Source organism: Egretta garzetta, unplaced genomic scaffold (genome assembly GCF_000687185.1).
Source record: "Egretta garzetta isolate BGI_Z169 unplaced genomic scaffold, ASM68718v1 scaffold148, whole genome shotgun sequence".
Classification (NCBI taxonomy): Eukaryota; Metazoa; Chordata; class Aves; order Pelecaniformes; family Ardeidae; genus Egretta; species Egretta garzetta.
This window is the reverse complement of record NW_009260669.1, coordinates 3,266,385-3,293,236: the sequence shown is the minus strand read 5'-3', so window position 1 is coordinate 3,293,236 and position 26,852 is coordinate 3,266,385. Positions and strand designations below refer to the sequence as shown.

General features: G+C 40.8%; 1 protein-coding gene across 6 annotated transcripts in view; it reads left to right on the top strand.

Annotated features, from left to right (window-relative positions):
• SEMA3D (semaphorin 3D) overlaps positions 1-22,875 on the top strand; it is a 150,931-nt gene extending 128,056 nt beyond the window's left edge. For all 6 annotated transcript variants that reach the window (XM_035901097.1, XM_035901094.1, XM_035901095.1 and 3 more), the window contains 5 exons: positions 878-919; positions 2,176-2,333; positions 4,501-4,565; positions 6,813-6,952; positions 16,931-22,875. In XM_035901097.1, coding sequence (XP_035756990.1) covers positions 878-919; positions 2,176-2,333; positions 4,501-4,565; positions 6,813-6,952; positions 16,931-17,344 — 819 coding nt within the window. In that variant the 3' untranslated portion in view covers positions 17,345-22,875. The remainder of the gene's footprint in view (positions 1-877; positions 920-2,175; positions 2,334-4,500; positions 4,566-6,812; positions 6,953-16,930) is intronic.
• The last annotated feature ends 3,977 nt before the right edge of the window (positions 22,876-26,852 follow it).

Sequence of the window (26,852 nt, the reverse complement as noted above, 5' to 3'; positions counted from 1 at the left end):
TTATTTCAAAGACTATATTTCTCCATATGTCTTTTGATATGTCATATGTATGATGAAAATTTGATTTAAAGGATCTCCATGTCTTCTTCCCACTGTCTGGGACACAAATTATAAATATCACTTTGAAAATTTCAAGATTACTCAGTGACCTGCCAAGTAATCAGTAGTTTCAGTATGTGCACCAATTTGCTGCATTCTTAAAACATAACGTCAAGGGCAAATGTACCATATCATATTTAAAACAAGAAAAGAAGGGGGGTTTTGTCCTGCTCAGCAGACATTCCTTCACGTTTTTATTGGTAACATTTATAACTGTTACTTCTATGTTTTTGAATCCAGAAAAATGAAAGGGGTGAGGGGCTGAAAAAACATCCCTTATTTCCTCGAACTGCATTAACATTAAACAATAGGCTTAGATTAATCACCTTCTATTAGGCGATAGATAATACTCTGAGCTTTGTCCTGTTCTTACATCCGTCACTGGCAAAAATTTCACTGTCTCTCATAGCAGCAAAATACATCCTGGTGCAGAGGATCTGCCTATGTATCCCTTAAATTCCATCTAAGCCTTTCAAATAGTGCTTCATAAGAACTTAAGTTGATGTGAAGGCTCATTGCCTGTCTCCAGGATGGGATAGATTGCAAACTCTAAGAATTAAAGTCAGTTGCCTCATAAGCAGCAGGGAAAATTTATGGGATGTATTTTTGGAAGCATGAATTTAGTGATTTCTGGGTGGGGTTTTTTGATTTTATTATTTGTTTAAACCAAGCAAATGGATCTGTAATTTTATTTACTTTTTGTATGTTAAGTTCTGTGCTCTTTTTCATTAAGAAGCGCAGATGTGTAAACTCACGCACCTTACTATTCTTTTTTCAGCACCCTTCGTTTATCTCGACCATGGAGATTTCTCAGAAGCAGGTAATCACAAGCTCATTTAATCACTGCAGGATATATGGTACACTGAACACGTAGCTTGCTATTTTCAGGTGATGCCTGTTACTTACTGGCCAAGCTTTCCATGGATGACTCTTAAAATGTATCTGGAAAGACGTCGATATGTTTGAACTTGTTTGCCTTCCTAATTCACGTTTGCTTACAAACAGTAATTTGTGTACCCAAGCTGGTAATTATTCATGGAAACAAATCTTTAGTCATATGGTAGTGGGATTTGTGAATAAAGTCAATGCACATTCATTTTCCGGATACTAGAAGTACTTGTCTCTTTACAATCTAGTAATAAATTATTATTACTATTATTGTTGTTATTTTTATTAGTAGTCAAGAGAGATCAGGGCCTCATTGTGCTGAAATCTGTGTGCACACAGACTGAAAACCAGTCCCCCTCCTCTACAATTGCAGTATAAATCTGGGTGGTCCAATCCTGGCAGTCACAGAGGCCAGTCCCAGTTGCGAATCTCCCGATGGGAAACAGTTTTATGGCAGCTCCGAGCTCTATGATGGATACGTGCACATTCGGGTGGCAGCATGACACCAGAGCCATCCCTCCCTGCCCCACAGAAGTGGCCAGAGCAGCTCTGGCACCACACGCCTCCCTTGCACGGGAGGAGGTATTTTGCCGTTCAGGCACGCACAGCACAGCTGGGTCCCATCTCCCCTGAAAAAAGGTGGCAGGCCAGCTGGAAGTATTGCATGAGCCAGCTCCAGCTCAACAGCAAGCACTTGGACCACCCTTGTCTCAACAGGCAATCTACTCACACGTTAGGGAGAGGGCAGTAATATTATCCCCATCCTACCTAAGGATCAGAAGCAGAAGATGAAGTTTTATTCACACAAGGTCATCCCTAGTTCCCAGATTCTTAACGTCACGGCTATCCATCCACTTGTTTTAAAATGTGTTATTAAACCATTCTTTCCATGGTTTGCTTCTGATTTTTTATTACAGCACAAATCTACAGGTGTAAGGGTGTTGAGTGCTGGTGTCTTTCCAGGACTGCAGTCCCCTTTCCTCTCTGCCGTGTTGTCAGGGATTGATGGGGACTGGCCAGTTCACACTGAGCCCCGAGAAACCTTTTATGGTAGAGGAGGAATTCTCCCTCATTTTGTAAAATGTGGGACAAGGTTGAAAGTCTGCAAGTGTAGCACTGAAGAACGGAACTTTTTAAATGGGCTACTTGGAGAACGCTCCTAATTCATTCGCTTTGCCTGATTTGCAGCAACAATTGTACATTGGTTCCAGGGATGGATTGGTTCAGCTCTCTCTGCACAGATGTCACACGTATGGGAAGGCTTGTGCAGACTGCTGCCTTGCCAGAGACCCATACTGCGCCTGGGACGGAAACTCGTGTTCCAGATACGCCCCCACTTCTAAAAGGTAAGGAAAAAAAAACTCCAAAACAACGTGCTGTAAAAGATCTTGCTGCTTGCCAGAATTTTAGAGTTTCCCAATCAGAATGTGTTGCCTTTTTACTTAGCATGTCATTTGCCTTAAAATTTTATCATACTCTGGCCACGTTTCACATTTCTACTCAAAGAGCTGTGAAGACAACATAGCTTTGTTTAAGTGCGTATGACAGTAACTCCGCTACTGCAGCTCACATCATAAATCCATCACCTTCCCTTTTTATGCCAAATGCTTTGAGGCATGAGATGCTCAGATGGAGGTCCAGGTTGTGGCTGACTCTGCCAGACATGCAAGAGCCTCTCTTAAGCTTCTGCCTTTTCCATAGGGCACCACCGTAGTTATAAAGCAGGGTTTAACAGAGTATCCCAGAGTAATAAAATACCTTTAATTCCCTGGCCTAAATGAACAAACTTCTCCTGTCTAATTTAACTAGTCCAGGTAACTTGGCTCAAAGAGTGTCACTCTCATCGATTGTATTTGTGGTCTAGCCATGAGAGGGAGACAGAGATTTAAGTACTGTGCTTTGACCACATCAGAAGCAGTTTTTCCACAGTGAAAGAAGCTTCATCTGAACTTTCTGTACCCACCAGCTATGACAGCAGCATGAATCTGCATGGAGGGAGAGCACACTGCAGGCTTTAGCAGTGCAGTACCAAAGTTGCTGGATGTGTGTCTCTGAGTTTTTGGCTGATTTAGGCAGAACTCTCAGCTCGCTTGTTGAGCCAGAGTCCTTCAGACCCTCTTTATTCCCCTTCGGACAAAACCTTCCTGGCTGTAATTCTTGCAGTGAGGGTCGGAGGTTGCAGTCTGAGCTCAGGCTCTGGAATGAGACTTTCTACATTAGGGGCTTCGGGGCTGGGACCTGAGCAATTAGACAAACCATTGAAGTTAATGACTCATAGGTTATCGTGTCATGGTGTCAAGGAACTTTATGTGTTTTCCCTCAAAGCCAAAGCAAACTAAATTCAGAGAAGCATAAATGAAAGGAGAAAAGCAAGTGTTCAGGCTCACTGAAAAGTTAGTGACACATGAACCTTGCTGAAGCCTGAGGTGGGCTGGGACACGGAGATTGATGGTCCATGCTTTTTAACAGATGTGCAGTTTGGTGGGAAGGCCAATAGTTTGTGGCTCCAAAACAAGGGATGGGTGACTGGCTTTGGGAATCCTCCACTAGATCAGTTACTTGAACATTTTTCTTTAGCATCCTGTGCTTCCAGCATGTCTAGAGCTTGCCACAGTGGACAGCTCTGTCTCGGGAACCCGCTGTCCTGCCGAGGCATTGCTCTGCGCACAGGAGGTCCCACTCCTGTTATCTGCGGTGTGGCTGTGAGAGAGGAACAAGTTCTTCCCTGGGTCTCCAATTCTTTACTAAAAAATTTAAATATGAACTTTTGTTTGTAGTGCTTGGGAGATAAATGCAATCATCCACAGATCCACAGAGGAAGAGTTTGCTTTTTTTCCTTTTTTTTCAAATGATATTACACTGAAATGACACTAAATTACAGTGAGTTTAAGCAACACACCCAGAGATTAGCAGGCAAATTATTTGTGGAAGGGAGCAGACTTCAAGGTCTTTTGCTATATGTAAAGATGAAAGATAATCAGATTTGTCAATTGTTTGTTACCAAATTAAAACATACACTTTTCTCTCTTCATTTTAAAGGTTGGCTTACTAGTCAGTATTACCTTGCGCGGATCCTGAGCTCAGTTTTGAATATCATCTGTTGAATCTCAGATCTTTGCCATAACATACAACATTAAGGATGTTTTTAGGTGCTTTCAAGACAGCCCACCCCACCAGGAGGCCTGTGCCCCGTGCTCCTAAAGCAGATTTAGATGCTCTTTCTGTCACTACATTGCACGCTCTTTATTCTAGGCAGATTTTTTTCTCTCCTTTTTTCTCTTTCCCCTCACAGTGGTTTTCCCAAATCACAGGCCCTTCTCTTGATGTCAGTTGTACAAATCTCTCTAGGCCACATGCTGCTTTGAGGGTGAGGCTGGTTTTAGTTAAGACCGTAATTGTCAGCAGTAGGGTGGGAGCAATGCGAGTCCACATCTGCCGAGCTCCTCTGTATTTTGTTCTTGAATTCCAGCAATTATGCCTGAAGTGTTACAAGTTTGCATGCTTTTCCCATAGGCGAGCCAGAAGGCAAGATGTCAAATATGGAGACCCTGTCGCACAATGCTGGGATGTGGAAGACAGTGAGTATTTTGCGCCTTTCTTGCTCTTTAGTAACTTTGACAACAGAGTTTGCTTTAAGGGCCTCCATCTGTCTGTGAAAACCTGTTGTGCCTGACAGAATAGCACTGTAACAGTAGTTGCCTTTCGCAAGCTTCATATACATTACCCCTCCTGCAGTTAAATTTGGGGATGCAGGGCTGATAACGAACAGCCAGCATGGGACAGTACCCTTGCATCCCTTACAAACAACCCTCGCCAGCAATCACCCCAGGGAGGAAGATGTACCCATGATGCAAAAACATCACACTCATCCCTACAAGTAGCTACCAGGACCTCTGATCATCCAGAAACAGAGGAGATAATACCATGGGGAAACATGTAGGGGTGAATGGGGAACACGTCATCTTCTCCCCTTCCGCCGCCACTTGACACAAGTCCCAAAGCCCAGCTCCATGTGCCAAACCATCCCCTTCTCCTCCCTGCAGCTACTTAAATATTCCTGTTATTAACAAGAGCCTATCCCCCCTCTCCCCGTCGTCTCCCCCCTCCCTTTCCCACACCCTCTTTTCAGATGCCAAAGGGTCTGGCTTGCTCTTTTGGCAACTGCAGCACTTCTCTTACAGCAAGCACTGTCAGTATGAAATCCTGCGGTTGCGTGGCAATCTCTGCGGCAGCGTAAAATAAATGAAAAGCATTCAAAGCCAAGCTTGGGTTTGTCTGGGCCCCTTCTAGCTGCTTATTAAAGTGAAAAACCCAGTCAAAACAGTATTGATTGTATCACTGCGCTGAATGTTTGATTCAGGAAGAGCCACCACTTTCCATTGATCTCTGGTTATTTTCGTGCTGCTGTGGTGCTGGATGCCTGCCGCAGATCACGGCGTGAGTCACTGCAGAAATCAGAGCTGCTTGCCACAAGATCAAAGACTTAAGTCTGTTGCACAGTATAGAGGACTCTGACCGTACATGTGTGCTTGCAGACATAGTTAAAAAGTCAGGGTAAATTCTCATTTCCATTAAAGTCAACAACAAAACTCTTGTTCATTCCTAAGGGCCAGAATTTCCCTGCTTGCTGCTTACCATGGCTCTCCAAATAGTGGTATCTGAGACTGTGCAAAGCTCAAGGTTATAGAAACCCTAGCAGAAAGGCTGACAATGTCACATTTTCTTGGAAGGATAAAGAGATACTGGAAGAGTTGGCTTTACCAGACAAATGTAAAACGACTTAGCACAGAAATTGGTATTAATCCTTTGCCCTGATTTAGCGCCACCAATAGAAATGTTATCCAGCTGGGGATGACCCCTGTGTGCCATAAACCCGTGAAGCTGACTTGTGCCACTCCAGGCTTTTGGCTTATTTATGCCATTTGCAATAGTTAATAACATTATGGCCCCCAAACTTCTTTAATTTCAGTACTCCACTGTGTGAAATTCCCTCCCAGAGACTTCATTGCCTGCATGAAGTTGTTTGGCTCTACTGAAATCTCAGTGGCACAGTGAAATAAAAGAAAAGCATTTAGTGCAAAGAGCTTGAATTTCTATAGATCTCATATAGGTACTTATTATATTGAAAAAACAATCCAAAATCCATTTTGTTTTTGAGCTAACTTTGGATTTAGGAGACACCACTGCTTTCACCTTCCTTTCCATTATTGGCAGGGCATAAGAAACAGCTTTAGTCCGATGGTAAGGCAGATAAAACACAGATAAGACAGACTGGAAAGGGAAATGGAGATGCAGAGATTAGAAATTATTTGCTCAGGTTTACAGAAGGCCAAGAAAGGAGCCCAGATCTGCTCATCGCTCCTTCAGTGTTTGGTCTGAAACGTACTACAGAACATTTCAAATTATACTGAAGGAAGGTAAACTTCAGCATACTTTAGCCCCGTGACTCCTTTAAAGCATTTGGGATGATCAAAGCAGACCATACAATCCACCTTTAGGAGCTTTAGCTCAGGTTTAGTAGTTGTGATGCTTAAAGGAAAAATACAGCTCAGATTTAAAATTCCTCAAAGGTGAAAGCCTCAACTTTAAAATGGAGCAAGTTCGTGATATACATTTTATTGACCTCCTTAAAAAACAGTTGCACTGATGGAAGGTTAGCAGCCACCTCTAAATCCTCATAGTTATAGTTTAAGCTAAAAGTTAAGTTTTCTTTTGCTTTTTTATAATTCACTCGCTCTTATAGCATCTGTTCTGAATCAGGCTATTTTCCCAGTGCTTTAAAAACCAGGTCAGGGTTAATCTCCTGTACCATGTTTGCTTTCCAGGCATTAGTCATGAAACTGCTGATGAAAAGGTGATTTTTGGCATTGAATTTAATTCAACTTTTCTGGAATGTATTCCTAAGTCCCAGCAAGCCTCTATTAGGTGGTATATTCAGCGCTCTGGAGAAGAACATCGAGAAGAGGTAAGTTATAGTCATCAAGGCAAGTTTCCTCTGTAGAGAATTCAGCTGAGCACTGAAAGGCAGGAGTTATTGGGATTAGTCGATGTTTTACTTTCCCTTGCCTTACCTTAGGTATCACATAGCATTCTGGTATCACCATTTGGGGCATGCATGGGGAAGAGAGAAGCCATTTGCACTGTGTCCTAAGCAGATTTAGATATTTGTTTTGACTTACATGTTCATTCTATTAAAAAAAAAAAAAAAAGAAGAAAAGATAAATTAGGCTTTAAATAGTGGTAAAAAATCAAAGTACTGAAAAAAAAAGCCCTTTTGTCCAGTAATTAACCAACAACTACTTCTGTAGGTAAAGGTATGTTCAAAACCCTTTGTTTTAATAAAATCTCTGCTCCATTTAGTGTCTGATTGCATTCCCTTATCACGTTAAGCAGTGTAGCTAAGAACTGCACGTATGGTTTGCTGCTTTTCTCCATCTCCCCCCAGAGAAGGAACGGTCTGTGCAGTAAAAAGCTTTTTATTTGCTTTTTCTCTTGTTAGTGGAGTCTGAGAATTTTTCTGAAATGGCACTCCGCACTGATGCAGAGATGTCAGGTTAAAGAATTGCACCTTGCATCTAGAGTAGAAAGCAGTGAGACTTGTGGTGGTCCTTAATTCCTGCAGGAGGCAGGCTTGGGGTCCTCACTAATGGAGAAGCCCTGGAGAAGCTTTCAGGTCCCTGCATATGACCTGCAAAGCTTACTGCTGATTCATCTCTGAGCTAGTGACAAAAGGGCCCTCTGACCTGCCCAAAAGGTCAATGTGCTGGGGCTGATTTGGACTGGGTTTGAGTGAGTTTCAAACCTCAGGAGTTTTCATAGCCTTTCTCTTACATGAGTGATTTTGTGTCTGAGGCCAAGTCCTGCTGTGATGGCAACCATGGCAACGGGGAAGGAGAAGGGAAAAGAACTGCCCTTTCAAATGAGGTGGTCCCAGGTGTTAGATATGCTTTTTTGTTAAATGTTCATCTGAGACAAAAATTAGTGTAAATTATAGGAACTATCAAACACCCAACCAGTCTTCCACTGTCAATGATAATTCATCCTATGAGACTTTCTGAGTGCAGAAAATGTGCTGGTTTTTTCTAAAGGCTGGGTAGATGCAGGCCAGGGCAGGTGCCTGCCCATGAGAACGTCACCTCTGGGTGAGATGTGATTCATGGCAGTAGTCCCAAAGTTGCAACCCCAGTTATGTCTTGGCCCATAAAGCCCAGAAAGAGTAAGGTGATACAATACACTTCTGAATTTCCACCAGATAAGACAAAAAGGCACGCAAGGCTGTATGTTAACTATGACACTGCAGTACTTTTAATTTACTCCCTTTCTCTTACTCATGCTTTGGACTGGCAAAGATCCTTTCCTCTGCTGAGAATAGAAACTTCATTGATTTCTAGACACTGCTTGCACTAAACAACAGAAGAAGGATATTTCTGTTTGAAATACCACCTCTGACTTCCATTACAATCCATACTTGGAAAAAACCCTGTGATCTTCCGTTTTTTTTTGCCTCAGGTGGTTGAAGTGAAAACCCAGCTAGAAGTGTATCAGCCTTTAGAGACCTATGGGCATTCATTGTTTGTGCTTTAACTGATTTACCTTTAACTGTCCTGCACAGAAGACTCTGCACTCTACTTGCCTAAGGCAGCAGATTGTAAATGCACTTACATATTTGATCAGGGAAATAAGTAAAGTACTTGCTTAATTCTAACCATGTGTTTAAGACTCAATTTTAAGTAAATTTAAGCAGATAGTTAATGGGTTTTTGGTTTCTTGCGGGGTGGGGGGGTAGGTGGTGTGGTTTATTTTTTTTTTTTTTTTCAGAACAGGAAGCTATGTAAAGTTTTGAGGAGACTCAATCATTTTTTAAAATAATGTATTGCAATTATAGCATGTGCCTGAGCTTCTCAAAAAGAGCTTCAAACTTTTTGTAAAGCAGCCAGTTGGCTGTGAAGAATGTAATATTTCTGCATCATAAGAAGTCACGCTTTCAAGATTTGAAAGCCTCTTTTGAAGGGCTGCTTTTGAGTTTTATCTGTGTCAATTTAGGAAAAAAAAATCAGTTGATTTTCTCATAAATCACAGGTTCAGATGGGGCTCTGGAGGTCAGGAAGCCAAGCTCAAGCTATCTTTCTTATTTGATTGTAGAACTAACTGCAGGTCACACCAACTTTTGAACAACTTTAGTGCAGGCTAACCTGTATTGCATAACCTAAGTGAAGGCTATATTATTTTTTGCCACATTTTGTATTTCCAAAAGGTTCACTGTGGCAGTGACCTGGCCCCTCCTACTTGTTGTGGGCCAAATTCTGGTTACTCAGGTATGGTGATGCCCAATACTGCCGGACTGCCCAACATGCCAAGGATGTGCATGCTGAGAGAGAGGATGGGCGTGTGTGCATATGTGTGATGGCATTTGAAGCTCCAGCAAGCACACAGCACACATCTTTGCACATTAGCAGCCTTCCACAGCAAAGTTTACTGGGCTTGCTCTGTGTAAACAGTCTGACATCTGTTTGTATGGGAAAAGCAAAGCTTTGCTAAAAGGCTAGATTAACCTTTGAGGCAAATTTAGAAGAAAATTTGAAGGAGAAATCTGCAGGCAGATTTTCTACATTATGAATGCTAAGAGCAGGCAAAGAGCTTTTTACCACATATTGTCCCTAAAGCCATAGCAGTGCCTCTGTGATCTAGCTTTGATAAAATAGATGCCAGAGCACATGTTCCTTAACTCCTTGGGATGGTTTTGTTAGTTTATTTTTAGATACATTTTTTTTTGCTTGTCTTTGAAGATAACAGCCTGTATGCACACATTGATGATTACAGGATCAGATCACTTAAAGACAGTGTATAGCTATTAGTTTTGTTTGATTCCTGCCAGAAAACTCTTATAGTAAAAGAATTTCTAGTATTTTGACCCAGGTTAGTTCCAGGGTCCTAGGAACTGGAACTCCTTCTGAGCAAACTCAATGTGCGCATCTGCAATCATCATATTGGGAGGTACCACTTTTAGAAGACAAAAAAAAAAAGAAAGCTTTTCTCGTTTGTGGTTTTTTTTTTTTTTTTTAGGACAAAGATGTTAATCTAGAAATGTCACATTTTCAAATGCAGGTACCTTAAGTTAAATTCCTAAATTCATATATGGCTGCCTAAATAAATGACCGGGCCTGTAGAGATGCTGAACAATCATTTCTCCTATTAGATAGAATAAGGGTATTTGCAGGTTAAAATGTTAATCCCTTGTTAATGTGGGGATCCAGAAATTGAGATTTTCAGGTTTTCTAATTTGACTTATCCGTGAAAATGAATTCATTGATATTAGAGCCTAACTGGACGTTTTCCTAGAAAATCCAAAGATCGTCAGAGTAATTGACTTTCTTTTCAAAGTACTTCAAATTGACAAAAATACCATATGTGACAGAAACAGTCATGTTTAATGTGTAGCTTGATCTTTGCTCAGCCCATGCCTTACTATAACTTTTCCCACTACAATTGTATTTTCTGCTCGCTCTCTGCCTTCCTGCAGCAGATTTCTCAAATAACACTGTACATTATTTTAGCGCATGTCTTAGCAGTGTAACTTATTGTGATGACGATACCATGCTTTGCAAATGACGCCGCGCACCTGGAACTTAGGTTACGGACTTTTAGTTCCAGGGCTGGAACTGTAATGCCTCAGCAAGGCTTTAAACCTGGCTTTACAAATAGATGGCTATGCAGTGTCCTGGACATGCAGTACAGCTTCCTGAGGGAAGGAAAAGGGCAAAATCCAGACTAGATGGGAAGCGTTTGGCCCAGCAGGATGTCCCCGACATTTGACCTTTAGGGTCATGGTTCAGAATGTGACTTCCAGGCAGAGCGACCTGTAGGGAGGGACAGGATCTCCTGTGGCACAGGAGCTGTCACCAGGTCATTTTGCTGCCAGTGGGAGTACATTTCCCTGTAGTTTGGGGCTGTTTTAAGGTCAGGAGTCAAATATCTAGTGCTTTTGTGTTTAGTGTTGCTCACGCAATTGATCATGTTTGTTCCTGTGCGTGCTGGGTTAGTCACTGAGATGAGGGAGAGGGTTTCAGTGGCTGCAGTTCATAAAAAAAGCGGGGATGTCATCTGTTCATAATGTCTTAAACGGCTGAAGTTTTCTGAAGCTTAAAACAGATATTTATTTATTTCTCAGAGAAATTCCTATGTATTATGTTATGTATATAATAGGTGTCAGGACTGCAAAAAGCAAATACGTGGTTCCCTACAAAGCCGTTAGTTTTGGTGCCCCATGGCTCTGAAAACTATTAGCCCCCCTGCTTTAGGCTGCCCTTCACCCTGAGTCTCCTGTGGCTCCAGGTCTGCCAAGCTGCCATGTCCCCTTGCAGGAGACGGAACAAACCATATGGTCTGAAGTGACAGAATAGGTGCAGATCACTTAACTCTCTCCTTCCTGCTCTATTCATACCTGGGGTTGAAAATAAATCCACCCAAAGGCAGGAGGACATTCAAGTTTCCTCTTCAGTGTTTCTCACCTTTTCCATACTCCTGCCCCACAGCCTGGCTGTGTTTTTCTGACTGACCCAGCTTAATGAACAACTGATGCTTTGGTAGGTAAAAGAGTGTGACCCGCTCTTGGACAGGACACCTTGCTAGGCACAAGAGTGTGACCTAGTTCCCCCATCGGAGAGATGTTTCCATTCCACATTTTAGCCAGACTGAGAAGACATTTTTTAAGTCCCTCCAAGACATAAGTTTCCATATCCTTCTGTGGCCAGAGATTTTTGCATCATGATGGCGATTTTCTTTGTTACAAACATCTGATCAGCAGCATCTTGTGGAAAAAAGTCACAGATTCAGTGCCAGCCCTAAAATCTAAGAGTTGGCTGAGAGCTGAGCAAGGAAGAGGACATACACCAAGGTCTGAGTTTCTGGTAGTACCTTCTGTTAGAGCAGTGTAGAATCGTTAGGTCAACGAGAAAGAGATTGAGAAGGGGGAAAATAAGGAGAGCTTCATTCTACAGCCTAGGGACAACTTATAGTTCTCATGCTTTCACTCTTTCATTTTATTATATTACTCATTGTTTGGGTTTTTCTTTTCCCTTAATACCTTGAGATTCTTAAGTAAGACTAATATTTTGGACAGTTTCCTGGGGAAAAAAAAAGAAGTAACTTTGAACTGAGATACAGCACGTGACATTTCTGTTTTGATTTGGATGTACTGGGGGGGCAGGTAGGAGTTTAAAATTCAGTCTCAGAATAAGAAGTTAGCTTTACCTTGAAAATAATAGGAATTATGCATCTCCGTAATGACATTGTACCAGCAATATGTTCTTCATTTTTCCTGTGGTAAATAAATATCTTGATAAATAAAAAAGATTTAAAAAAAAAAAAAAAGAAAAGAAAAATTAACTCTACAGCTGTGTTGGAGTTAAATGATTATTTTCCCAGTATGAGAGAAACAGTCATGTGTAACAATAATGCTAAAAAAACCAGAGTGATATTTACTTCCAGTCAAATGATAAGGACGAAGAAGAAAACAATAGAAAAACAAAGACTAATGTGGATTCTCAGCAAATGTTCCTCATTTTCCTTTCTCCTCCTCTCAATTTGTTCAGGGGTTGCAGCTAACCCATGATTAGTCCAGCTTTACCTCTAACATTTTTTCACATGTTGATTAATGAGGGAAGGCAAGCTTTGAAGCCACTTTCTTTTCCCAGACAGGTGCAGTGTTTTAACTGTGAAAGAGTTGACATGTGAATTATTTGTAAAGAGGGAGCTATCTAAACACATCATTAGCAAAGGACAAAAGGCATTGACCTAACCTGGTGCCACAGCGCTTTCAAATCCTTGGTTGTTTTCCAACTTACTGATTGTTTAAAGATTTGCCATCATTATGGGCGATGCCTATTTTTCCCCCATCGTTAAATTCAGGTTGTGAAAATCAAGCGTTTGATTTGCATGGAGATCTTTTCCCTTTGTTAAATATTGCCGGTATCTACGGCATGTGCCATAATTCAGGTAATGTAATTTGAGACAAACTTATGTGCTTATCATGAAGGATGAAAAGTACAATTTGTTGATAAAATATTGTCAAAAATCTGCTCCCACTTCACTAAGAAAAGAAAGCTAATGGTAATCAATTGCTTCATTTTTGTGGTTTATAATTTGTTCCCTATTGAACAAAACTATGTCTCTCATGTTGAATTTTCATTGTATGCTCAAATTTAAGCACATGTCAGCAAGCTTTTATGAATTAAAGCCTTTGTGCTTCTGAATTGTTAAATCCTATTTACAAATATTTCGGGGCAGTTATCGATTATGACATATTGGAGGCGGGGAGAGCAGTGAATCCACAACTGACCAAACCAAAATGATGTCTTTTATGTAACTACTCATTTAATTTTCCTCAAAATTTAATAAAATATGTTTTACATCCATAGGTCAGGAACCAAAGAGCACATTAAGCATTCAAGTGAAAGGTTAAAGATCTACTACCAAGTAATGAAATGCCAGGTGTTTATGAAACTCCAGAGCCCTGTGGGGGGAAAAGTAGAGAGGAAAGGCAGGAAGAGTTCTGAACCTATGGGTAAAAAAACATAAACAGGATACCAAAAAGAGAAGTGAGGGGGGAAAACAGTAATGAAGTGTTGCTTAATACGTGTGAAATCGGAGCCATAATTTCATCCTGCCAGAGGATAAGAAAGGAATGAATAATGAAGGCACAGAGAAGGAGGAGGTGACAGTCATCGTAAATCAATATCCAAGGTTAACACAGGACATTCTGTAAGAATGCTGCTTCATTAAAAATAGGAGTTGTGATGGGCTGGGATTAAGGGACACAACCAGTTTAGACTCTGTTAGCTTTCTCTGCGGTATCCCAAGGTGGGGGGCGGGCGGGGGGCAACTCCATCAGTTAACACATTTATGACTAGAAAGTGACGGCTGCTACACAAATGGTAAATAGTTATGAGTAGCAGGGTGCTGGTCTTGGGGGTCCAGTGATCTTTTCAAGTCTAGAACAGCCATTATTCTGCCTTCCTTTCACTGAAAATAAGCGAAGCACTCGTGAGGGTTCTTTGGACTGGCCCACAGCCAGCCAAAACAGCCAGCTGGAGATCTTCCAATTGTAGGAGGTACGCAGCTGTCAAGACGCTCTAGACTACAATACTGGCAGAGCCACCGATAGGCAGATGCTACTGCTGCAATTGCATCAAGCCCTAAGCGCAAAGAGATCGGTCCTGTTTTCACTCAAACAATGTGGGAACTTGGTCTTTGCATAGTGCCTTATGAAATGCAAATGTCTGGAAATCATAGAATCATAGAATGTTTTGGGTTGGAAGGGACCTTTAGAGGTCACCTAGTCCAACCCCCTTCAGTGAGCAGGGACACTCTTAACTAAATGAGCTGCTTCTTCCCATCCTTTCTCCTAAATTTCTCAAACTTGGATCTTCATGTTGACATGAAGCCTGGGCAAAAGAAAGAGGGGCTTCCTCGTCATATTGCAACAGCCAAGCCTCTGTGCACTTCCACCTGGCCCCTGTTCCTGCTTCTCGCTGTAGAGTACAGCACCACAAGGGAACACCTGTCTTAGACATATTTCTGCCTACAGCTCCTTATTTGTGGATTCGTTTATACATTTCATGCTCCTGTTTTTACTGTAAGAAAGGTACGCTTACTTGGAATGAAGTGTCACCAGCTGATAAAACTAAGGACTACTGCCCTATGCTATAGTTTCTAGAGGTGGAAAACTGGTCTTTTCTAGTTTGTCTCCCCGCTGTCTTCTGTGTATGTGCTTGTGTTTTGACCATGATTTCTCTGGTTTAAATTCAGTGTAGTAAATCAAAAGTAGCTTGTGCTCATGTAGCACCTGTTGTCAGGACAATCGATTTTCCAGGAATTTCCTGAAATTAGTATGATTTCACCCTGCTGGTGCCAAGTAGGCATGCTTATATACAGTTTACAAACAAGGAAACTAAAGACCCAACACCATCAACTGGTGGCAGGAGCCAAAAATTACTTGGCCACAGACCCAGCCAGCCAGAGCCACGTTCTGACCAGGCTTTTGCAGCAGCTGATTTCTTGTCTCTGCTGCAGTCAGACCAATGGTAGGACACAGGCCTATATCCATCCATCCACTCATCTATCTATCCATCTACCTGCATACCTTCTTACCTACCTACCTAATCTGTATGTCACTGAAGACTGCTACAGCTGATACAGTAGCAAGCCAAAGTGTCTCTCCCTCTCTGTGCATGTATTTTTATATATATATATATATATATATGTATGTGTGTGTGTACTGCTTTTTCTGGTGATCTTGAAATGGTCTCCAATCGTTTAACCCTTCCAAAGTCATTATCATAGGAACTTAGAAAAGGGTAAAGCAAAAAGCCCTGGGAGGTCATCTCATCCATCTCTTTGCTCTGAGAGACCCTATTATGATAAAGCACTAGTGAGTTAGAACCATAACAGATGGAGAATCATATGTATGTATACATTTTTTCCCATGGAGCAGAGGAGCGAATCATGTGCAGATTTTTTACATAAAGAAACAGTGTGTAGCTTACCCACTGTGAATAAATCTAATTTAGTCATCTTTATGCCTCCCTGATCTACATCCTCTGAAGTTTGCTGGAGGGTCAGATGTGCACTCTGGGAAATTTTCCAGATTCTGTGTTGGTTCCCTCTGCCCCCACTCCCCCCCTTCTTAAACCCACTATTCAGCCTTGTGCTGAAGTTTTTCTACATTATAACAATGCCACCAGCAGTGCTGAGGCTGTTTAAGGCCCCGGCTTTGCTGCGGGCTGAGCAAGCAACGCGACAGGTCCTTTGGTGCCGTTGTGTGCTGCAGCCTCTGTGTGGCAGCAGAACATAGCACGCCTGGGAGGTGACAGCTTTGGACTAGACCAGGATCATTTTCAAAGGAAATGCTGGTGTTGGACACCAGGAGTTAGGGCTCTGCTTTCTACTTCCACCTCTGCTACTAATCTTTATATGGTCTTTGGCAAATCACTTACCTTCTATGTTCCCCAGCTGCAAAAATACTTAGGTGCCCAGCGCCCCATCCTGGATTTTTTTTTTTTTGAATGCTTTTTTTTAGTCTTAAGTTATTTTGGAAATAATTTTCAGATCACCGGATATGTAACTTAGCTGACAGTGTTATTACTTTAAGGTGCACCTTTTTTTTAACAGGTGAGATCATGCTGTATTTTTTGAAATATTTCCATTTGTAAGAGAAACTACAGTTCTACTCTGACAGACTTCACTTCTCAACTGCAATCTCATTCTTTTTTTTTCTGTGTGTGTGGTTTTTTTTTTTCTTCTGTTAGTTCTTCACAGATCTTAAAGTCAAAACAATAAAAGAATCGTACTGGGGTTTATTCATCCAGCCTCATTGGGTGCTTTAAATCACTTCTCAATAAGTCAAAGCCAGGATCAAATCTCTTTTGTAAAGCCCACTTGAAGAAGATCGGAATCACAGCATTGCACTTGAAAAATCAGTAGTAGTATTTATTTTCAGTGTAATAGAGCCTCAGCGCTCCAGATATATAGAAACATGCCGGTATATTGGATGCATTACAGATAACTTAAGAAAAGCAGTTAAAAAATGGATGGGATTTGTGGCACTAAATAACTACCCTTCCTTGGAGAATGTAGTCCAGCTTATTGCATTGTGGTGTAATGAGTGTTACTGTCTGTCCTTTCGGCTGTACAGCATGTATCTTTTACTGCTGCATGCTGAAATGTCAGTGATACAGATGCTATAGTTAGGAGCAGAATTCAGACACTGGAAGGATCTCCTGTCCCAGCTACATATGCCCCACCATGTGCTGGCACCTGGCACCCACGGGATGGGGCATGCCATGTGCCAGCCGAGCCTTTTCTCCACCTCAGTATTGCCCTGACACGTGTTCTGGTTTTGCCGATGACACTCATGTGTCGCATTCCTCTTTGTCCAACCCCACAGCTGAAGGCTGATGAAAGAATCATCAAAACAGAGCACGGGCTGCTGATCCGCAGCTTGCAAAGAAGGGACGCGGGAGCCTATTTCTGCAAAGCCCAGGAGCACACCTTTGTCCACACCATCGTGAAGCTGAATTTAAATGTCATTGAGAACGGGCAAATGGAAAGCACTCAGAAAACTGAGGATGAGGAGGGTCGGGTGAGGGATTTGCTGACGGAGTCCCGGCTGAGGTACAAGGACTACATCCAGCTCGTCAGCAGCCCCAGCTTTAGCCTGGATGAGTACTGTGAACAGATGTGGCACCGGGAGAAACGGCGGCAGCGGAACAAAGGTGGTGCCAAATGGAAGCATGTGCAAGAGATGAAAAAAAAGCGAAACCGAAGGCACCATGAGCCAGCCAGGCCACCGTCTACGTAGTTTGTAAATGCTATTTAATGAAAGGACATTTTCCTTGAAAAAAAAAAATACTGTGTTCTGGTTTTGTGCATCTTGCCTATGAATTAGTACTGCTTCTTATTGAAATCAGATAACTCACCGTCACTATTAATCTGTATGAGACTGCACAATGGGATGCGATACCAAATGAGACGTTCCTTATTGGAGTACCACACACCAGGCAATAATTTCAAATGCATTCATTAAAAAGAAAAGATGTACACTTTTAGCTAATTTCTGGGTAGCCTGAGGCTACGTGAGCTGCGTTCTGTACTTCCTGCGTAACTTTCACATAGGATTTAGTGTCCGTGTTCCCATGTTAATATTTGCTGCCACATTCCACCCCAGAGGTGGTTACATTTCAGGGGAGGGCAGATGTATTTCTAGTTCTTTGGCATCTTTCTGAATAAGAAGCATGGTAGAAATGTGTGACAGATCTGCAAAAATACCCGCTAATTTACCCATTGGGCTTGTATACAGGCACATGGGTGGGGTTTGCTAGCACAGAGAGGCACAGCAAAGAATCAAATTAAGTATTGGCTTAGAGACAACATTCATTCTCCCCATAAAAAAAGAGAAAGCGTAATCATAGTTTAAGAAAGGGGAATTATCCAGCGTTACTCATTAGCGTTTGAGTAGCTACCAGTTTGCAGTCCATCTGCTGAAATGAAATGTTGACTCTAATTGAAACTGCCACCGAGATGCTTGGGAGTAAATTTCCTGAGTGGTCCATGGGAGGTACATGCACAAATCCTGTTAACAAATAATGGGATTCCTGCCTGTACCTCTCCTATCTCTCCAAAGGCTTGACTCTGACTCTTTTGCTGGCCCTTTGCTAGCTTTGTTTTATGCAGAGAAAAAGAAAAATAAAAGACAACAAAGCTAAAATGAAAGACGATGAGGGAAACTATTTAGTGGCTGAGACCAGCACTCTTAATACAGAGCTGACATTCCTCAGATGTGTGTATTCTTTGGGATTTTCTCCCAAAGTTCTTATGTATTTTTAAGTTGAAAATTTGCATTGTTGGAATTAATACTTTTATTATAATTAAATAAAACAAAAGATGTCCATGTGTAAATAAACATTGTAAGTTAGAAATGTTCTATATACCGTAATTTCATTTGTAAAGTGTTCCTTCGTTCATGTTTTGGTTTTAATAGTGTAAATTTTTCCATAGAAACAAGAAACACTGGCCTCATTCTTGTCTGTTCTACATCAATGTGATTTCTTTGATTTTATTCCTGATATGCAGCAACAAACACAAGCTGAAAATCAGGCCTACTGTCTCCTCTCATGAGTCACAGTCCCCCTTTCCTCTCTTCCATCTAACCTCCCTCCGTTTTGCCTTTCACGCCTTTTTGAGTGTGAAATGACAAATTAGCCACTTCCTCACATGGAAGAGAGCTTTGATGGATACCAAAAAGACAGACTTTGCTTGTTTCTCATGCATTCTACAAATCTTGAGAGCAAAGTCTGTGAGAAACCCGTGTAATTGGTGTGCACCTCATTAAGGAACCAAAACTGTTGGCTCTGAAAGTTGTAGATTTGCCCTTGCCCATGCTGGTGTTTGTGTCCGCATTCAGTCCCCAACTGATAATTGTGTAGATCCAATTTGCATCGTTGTTCATTTCCTCTCTGTTGAAAGTCTGACACGGTGAAGTGTTTGTCAGATTTCAGAAAGGAATTTCAGCTTACCCATGTTTCTTGTAAAACCCGAAAGCTGAGTTTGCATGTGTTGAGTAAAAGCCAGCGATACCATATGTCATTAATTTTAGATGCTTTTTTAATAGGAGATGTATGAGTTAATTAGGAGATATTAGATAGCATGCATACAATGCTTTGATAGTGTAAAGCACTGAGTGCTAAATATTATAAAATACATCTGTGGGGAGGAGGGAATTTCTCAGCACAGGACCTTTAATCAGCAGAGAGGCCGAAGCTGAAGATACTAACCAGTCGTACAGTACTTTGAGAACATGCAGAGAGCTTTTTGGCATTTTTGTTGCAAAATAATGTAGGCCAGGCATTTCACAAGAGGCTCGTCATTTTGGGTACCTTGATTTTAAGGCCAATTAGGACTCCTTAAAGGAGGTATGGAGGGGTTATTAAACTACTACATATAAAGCACCCTAAGACAGCAATACTCAATATTCTTGGCTGGAAGGTTATGCTGTCACCATACAGAACCTGCCCAATTATTCCTTATTAGATTTTTATCAGTCCACAAAGTCCCATTTCTCTGACTTGGACATTAAGTAAATGAGTGGAACCACACCAAGGCTATGGAATAACAGGTGGTCTGCATTCGCATGCACTGACAAAGGACTTACTCTTCTCCCCGGTGGTGACACAGTACTTCAATTATTGCATTTCAGACAACCCTCATCACATGTTTGCCTACTTCATAAAAAAGCAAATCAACTTCTTGCATGTTTTTTCTCCTCCGTGAAAACTAAATCATCTGATTTATGTTTAGATATGATTGTTGGTATGTGTTCTACAAATGAACCTCCCCCCACTGACTTTAGTAGAAGTCTGGGATGACTAAGGGTCTCAGTGCTGGGAGCATTAGATTTAAATGGTTAAATTAAAATGTTATTACTCTTAAAAACAACTTTTCATTTCTTTTATTTCAAATGTTGTTGCAATGACATTCTTCCTAAAGAAATTACCTCATCAGTCTGGGGTACAGTGGTAGCGTAAAACCCCAAGCGAGATATAAGGCCTCTTTCATCATGGGAAATAAATTCAATATCCTCCAAATCAGTGTGCTGTGTTGGGTTCATGCCACCCCAGGGAGCATATTTAATAATATTACATAGATAAAAGTCTGTGTTTTGATACACTGGGTGAGATGTATGCTGTAGCTGGCAGGGCTAGCAAGCTCCTCATGCACAGCAGGTGTTACACATGCAAGGAGGCCAGGGGACCTTGGGAACCAGGGAATGAGAGGGACAGATCAGGGCTCACTACAGGAGGAAAGGAGGGTTTTGTTAGGCAAGACTCGGCAATGCAAACCCAGGTCTAGGAGCAGGAGGAGCAGTGGGTCTTTCCACAACCTGCAGTCTCAGAGAGGGGTTCAGAGAATGAGCTAGCCCAGAAAATGTAAAAGAAGATCCCCCTCTTTTCAAAATTTTCATCTTCTATATAATTTAAAGGCTCACCTCTAAGTCTTCTTAAATTTCAAATCAATGTTTTTGAGGTCAGCTGGGCTGCTGTGAGCTGTACTATGAGCCACAACAGGCCCATAGTTAAAATGAAACTGAGCCTTGCCTCCTTCAAGCGCTCCATAAAAATGAAGCTAAACGAAGTTTTGGTCCAGAGTGGAAAAAAGTTGCCTTCACCTTAATAACTGTAGGCTTTAAACAGATCCCTTAGCACCTATGATACAACATACATATTTATTTACATATGCATTCAACCAGGAGTCCAATTATTAATACATTATCTTTTCCTTCAACAAAACCTTTCCATTGACCCTACTTCAGCAAAAGGTCAGTGTTGGACTGAACTGAAGTGGTTTCAAACAGATTCTTAGAATAACCAGCACAATGTGAGCTGTAGTTATAAAAATTCTGAAAACTGACATAAGCTTTAAAGCCCAACAGGGCCCTAAACTTTTTAGCGATCTTGCAGTCAGTTAAAATAAAACAGAAAATGGGATTAGCAGAAAAAGGAATAAAGTATTAACACTTATTGTGATAAACTAGTTCCGTCACTGGAAACTGTTCCAACAACAGGTGTGAATGTGTGTTCATGCCATAAGCAAATACTTTTCTCTCCAAGCAGTTAAACTTGCATTGCTTGAGGTATCTAAGAACCTGAATACTTTCCAGTTCATACATAGGTTTTGGACCTGATTCTTATGTCACTCATAACGAAGTAATTAGGTTAAATGCAGCAGATTCCTCTGTTTCATGTGGTTTTGAGATCAGAAGATCCCTACAGTTCAAATGCTGTGAAGCCTTTAATCTAACCATTATGGGCATTGATCTTCATTTAACATTTCAGATAACCAATAATTATTTGTTATTATTACCAATTATTCATGTAGTGAGCCCATGTCTCATAATAATGTCTCAATATTTAATAACGATTAATGGACATTGGGTTTGCTAATGTCTTGTTATATGAGCATATGTGTATAGGAGTGCATATACAACTGTCTTATTTTCTGTTCATTTGTAACACGGGTTAATTTGCAAAAGGCAAATGTGCTTTCAAGAGTCAAGGTTCAGCTCAGCTTCAACTGACAGCAGAGATTAAAATCCTTCTGGAACTTAACTGTAGCCTAAGCATACTGTAATCTATTTATAGTCTGGTAGTCAAGCACCCAAAGCTATGTGTTGTTCTGTAGAGTTTATTGGCCTGGTTCTTCTTGCACACACTTGTAGATGAGATGTGGAGGTCTAAGGAATTACATCTGCATGAATGGAAAATTAAGCCCACATGTCTCTCTAATATATTATGTTACATTTTATACACTTTAAATGGTCTCTATTGTAATATTTTACCATAGTGTTGCTAATATTACCCTGAACTAGGCTTCTGTCTTTAGCTGAAGTGTAACATTCTTTGCACTTGTAATCCAGATTTCGAGGTTTGTAAAATAAGTTCATTACAGTAACAAAAAAGAAGGCATGGGAAAAGAATTTAATTATGAATTCTACAAGGCAGATTTGTAAGGGTTTTTTTCTATATATCAAAATAGTGGTTATCCTAAAATGTGTTAGAAGCACCAGTATTTGTTTTCCTTTCTTGGTCAGGTGAGGATACATAACAAACTGTAATCTTGAGTTTATCACTTGCCAATGTGTGGCTGAAACATCTGGTCTGACAGCTGTCAGACCCAAGACTGGGTTTTTTTCTGCCTTGTTTTTTTCTTCCACTAGTTAGGCCCCTTGTCTCCTGCCTTTGAGAGTCTCTAGTCTGTCAGGTAACCCCACTTTTTTATGGTGGAATACCTCAGGATCTGGCGTTTCCTCAACTTACACACATCCCTACAAAATCGTAGTATCACAGTCTGCCTTCAGATGATGACTTCCCTAAGCATTAGCTTTCACATTCAGTTGCAGCTGCAAATCAAATGCTGTGAGGTAAATTGGAGACCAGATGGGGCTTTCATTTACAAAGGCAATTTTTGAGACTGTTGCTCAGAGTTCTCCTTTCTCTTTTTGCTTATGTGGTTGCTGTGTATAATTCTCCAATTTAAAATCAAAGTCTTTTGTGTTTTAAAGCATAAGATATTCCATGTGATGTAAAAAACCAGAAGAACATTTCCAGGTGATTTTTTTGATTGATATAGACTGCTAGTTAATAGTTTCAAACAGTACAAGCCAAGGAAATCATATGTCCAGCCATAGACGGTTGTGATATTTATAAGGAGCCCAGACACATCTCAGTTCTGGTGGTGTTTCATATTCTGTTCCATTCCTCTTATGGTGTATAAGTGCTTTGGCTGGGTTTTTGTGAAGTTTTTTGGGGTGTGAATTGTTTTTTTGGTTTGGCTTGGTTTGGGGATTTGGGGGAGTTGTTTTGGCTTTGGTTTAGGGTTTGGGGTTTTTTTGTTTTATTGTTTTTGTTTGTTTTACGTGTACGTGTATGTTTGGTTTGCTTTTTGTGTTCTACTCATTTTTTTCCTTTTATTTCTCCTACTAAAAGAAACCATGTCCAAAGCCAGATGCTTTCTGGTGGTGCAACATATGACAAAGCAGTAAGAGGAACAGAACGCTTGGGCAGATATTTTGGTATGGAGACAACATAGTACATTTACAAGGGGCAAAGTCCTATGGCTCAAATGACTGTGCTGAAAGTATAAAGACCATTGAGCCATTTCTCTGGCCCAGGCTGAAGTTGAGGGTAGATTTACAGAAGATATATTTTTTAATTTCTGAAATACTGTCAATATGAACAGATCAAAAAAATCTAATCTGTTATTAGGTCTGTTATTTATACTTGCCAAAATATTGAAATAAAAATACATTAACATAATTTCACAGATTTCCACTTTCTGAATGTATTTTCATACTTTAAAATGCTTTATTTTTAAAAAATGTTGTCATTTTAATTTTAAAACATGTTTATTAAAAATGTTTTTCACTAAGATTTTTTTTTCTTAAAATACTTTTAAAATCTGCACTTTGAAGTCTCTCTCTGCAAAAACATCAGGAAAAATGGGAAAGTTGTAAGTGTAAGTGGAAAATATTTTATGTTTCCATGTGTTTATATAAAAAAAAAAAAAGACAAAGGAAAAACAGCATTAGAGGTTGTTCATGTCCTCCTTTGGAGATTTTATGTAACTTTCTTCAAGGGCATTTTCTGTAGAAATGAATTGTAATAATGACATTTCAAGTCTGCCTGTGAACATATCTTGGCTGTAAAAACTGGGTGCAAAGCATATGAATCTGTGAAAATACTAATGAAAAACAAAATTAGATTATCTCCAAATGTTTACTTTTTTTTTTTCATTTCTGATGACGCATGCATGTCCATTCCCCTCTCTCCCAGTTACTATCTCAGGACATATATTGTCTGGGAAGAAAGGAAGAGGTTACAAAAGCATAGAATCTTCAAATTCTAAATTCCAAAATCAAAAGTCACACTAAAAGGACTGGCTGCAAGGATTATGATTAATACTTCACATTTCACCAGTTATGACTATATTTTCTCCTAAGGTGAAATTCAGCACTCCTTCAGAAGCCCAGGACAGCAATTGTATGCCATATACCTTCTTTTTTAATTTGTAAGGCATGAGTGGTACTTAGGTTGTCTTTGTGAGTGAGGCTAATTTTCACTCTGTAGTATAACTATTTGTAGAGTAATAAGACTGAAGCATTTTGATAAAAGTATCTATTTGTAAATGGTGCAGCTCATTGAGTTGTTATGATAACTGAAGTGTAGTTTAAATAAGCTATGTGTTTGCCATGCCTGCTGTTTTACTAAATATTTCAATCTTATATGCAAAGGCAACTGAAACAAATGTATATTCCATTCATATTATAATAAACAGAAAATTCTGAGGTTTTGCTTCTTTTTTAAACCCATGTCAAACTACAGAGTAAAATATGAGATTTCAGAGAAACAAAGTCTGCAGCATGTCATGGAAATGGCAAGGATATTAATGCAAGCTTCAGTAATCTAAAGTGTCTTACTTCGGAAGTCTTAACCTGAATAAGGACCGTCTGAGATTCATTCCTCCGCTGAGGACATGCCTAAGACCAACAGAGTGAGTCTACAGAAACAGCTTAGAGAACCCCTGGGCCTCACAGTGATTTAGATTAATGCATGCAAAGCAATACGCAGTAGGCAGCTCTATGCTTATTAAGTTGAACTCAATAATAGTTTTTTAATGCATGTATTTCTAGGTGATTAGCAACTACTGTTGTCCTTAAAGGCTGCACTGACATGGTGTTTTAAAGTTACCCTCAAGCCAAATTGATTGCCCATCTATATTGGACTGCCTCAGGAGCACCTTAGGCTCTAAGGGAGTGTGGCTGTCTCCCACCCTTCGGAGTGTTTTCAGGATGGGGATAACTGGGAAAGGAAGGGTTGTTCATTTTTTAAATCAGGTATTGCTGCCTCTGACCACAGTAATGGGGAGAGGGAAATTATTGAAAAAAAAAATCTAAAAAGTCTTTAGGCAGGAAAATAAATAGGCTGACTGGTCTACCTCCTCTTCTAGCCTACAGCGTGGCCCCCTGTGTTTCAGGGGATTTATTAAAGGTTAAGGAGTCTATTTTGTTAACAGGTGGTCAGCATGTTATTTCCAAGGCCGTCTGCATTGGTGCACTCAAGGACGCCTGATTCCCAGTCCCATGCTGTGTCCATTAGACCACGATGCTTCTGACCCTTTGCTGGGAAAGGTCCCAGGGTACTGCCGGCCTGAAAGCTGATGCCAAATCCCAACTGCCGCAATAGCATTCTGCTCACCTAAATTCCACCTGCAGTTGCAATTGGATATGGTATTCTTCATTTCTGAGCTTGAACTGTTGTTTCTGTGTTACCATGCTCTGCTAAACAGCTGCTGTGTTCCCCCACTCCCTCCCCACAGGTGGCTGCATTTGATAATGTCTCATGTAGGATCAATCTTGGTCTCATTGAAGTAAATGGGAATTCTGCCAGCGTGTCCCAGATCTGGTCCTGCATCCAGCTGGTAAAGCACTTTCAGCTTCTGCAGGAGAAGAAGTGCTCTGTGCGGGCTGGCTGATTATCCAGGTTTGTTAGCAGAGGCGGGTGTCAGAGAGAGAAAGAAAGAAAGAAACCCTTCAGCTTCTCTCTGCCACCACTTGCTCAGTGAGAGCTTAGTTGCGGCACTGTTTTGTGTGCACTCAGGGAAACAAAAGCTAATTAAGCTGAAATCTGTCATTTTCTCTGTAAGGACCTAGCAGGGTCAAACTTCAAGACAATTAGTGATGAGTCTTGGGAAGGAGCACACAAGCTCTTCTGCAGTTGCTCAGAAATATTTCCAGAGTTGATTGGCTTCCCGAGCTCTCTCTGCTCCACTCTTTGCAGTGCGTGGTGTCTCTTTTCAGGCCCTTAGAAACCAGAAGGGCTGTTAGCTGAGGAAGCCTGTAAGAGGTATGAGGTAAAATCCGGCCCTTCATTATTCAAATGGTGGGAAGTGTTCTGGGATGTGTTCACACACGAGTCCATATGTACTGTGAAAACAAGCGACTGGGAGTTAACAGCTTGTTCATAATCATTTATGTTTCTGCAAAGTAAAACATGGTGTAGCGGATACTTACGGGTTCATATATTTTGCACCACTGCGTCCATGTAGTTACTGTGTAGAGTAATAACCATATTGGTGCAGAATACAGAGTCTGCAGTTCCCAAGCACTTTTCTCCAGGAATGCTCATCAAATACTGGACAAAAATGTACACCAGCTTACAGAGGACAGTTTATTAAATGCTAATACACATTATCTCCCTCCCTGCTTTTGCTTAGAATTCTTTATAGCAATTTGTAACTGAATATATAACGGAAAAAGTCAGCAAGCATTTTTAAGAGTTGCTAGATGAAACCAAAGTGTTGTTAAGACAGGAAATGACAAACCTTGGCTCTTTTGCCAAGGTTTGATTCTTTGCCTTGCAATAAAAGTGTTAATGGCTATCATTTTTTACATCTTCCAGTGTCGCAATTGCATTACAGTGCAATTACGTCTTCCAGTGTTAGATGCATTTCCACATGTGGGAAAGAAAATCAACAGCAAAAAATCCAAGCTGCTCCTTTTCTGCTTCTCTCTTACAGGTAGGTGTGGTCCCTAACTTTCTCCTAGGAAAACTTGGCTGTTGTTTTTTCCTTCATAAAGAAAACAAGCACAAACAATGTTTGGACTGTATCTGCTAACACATACTAGACTTGCTCCTCTCCGTGGTTGGGATTATTCTCAGCGATGTCAAGTTGAGCACAGGTGTTGGCATGTGCAGCACTGAAACTGTTGTTTTAGCTTTGGAAGTTGACAGCTTGCGCACAGAGGAGGCTTTTTA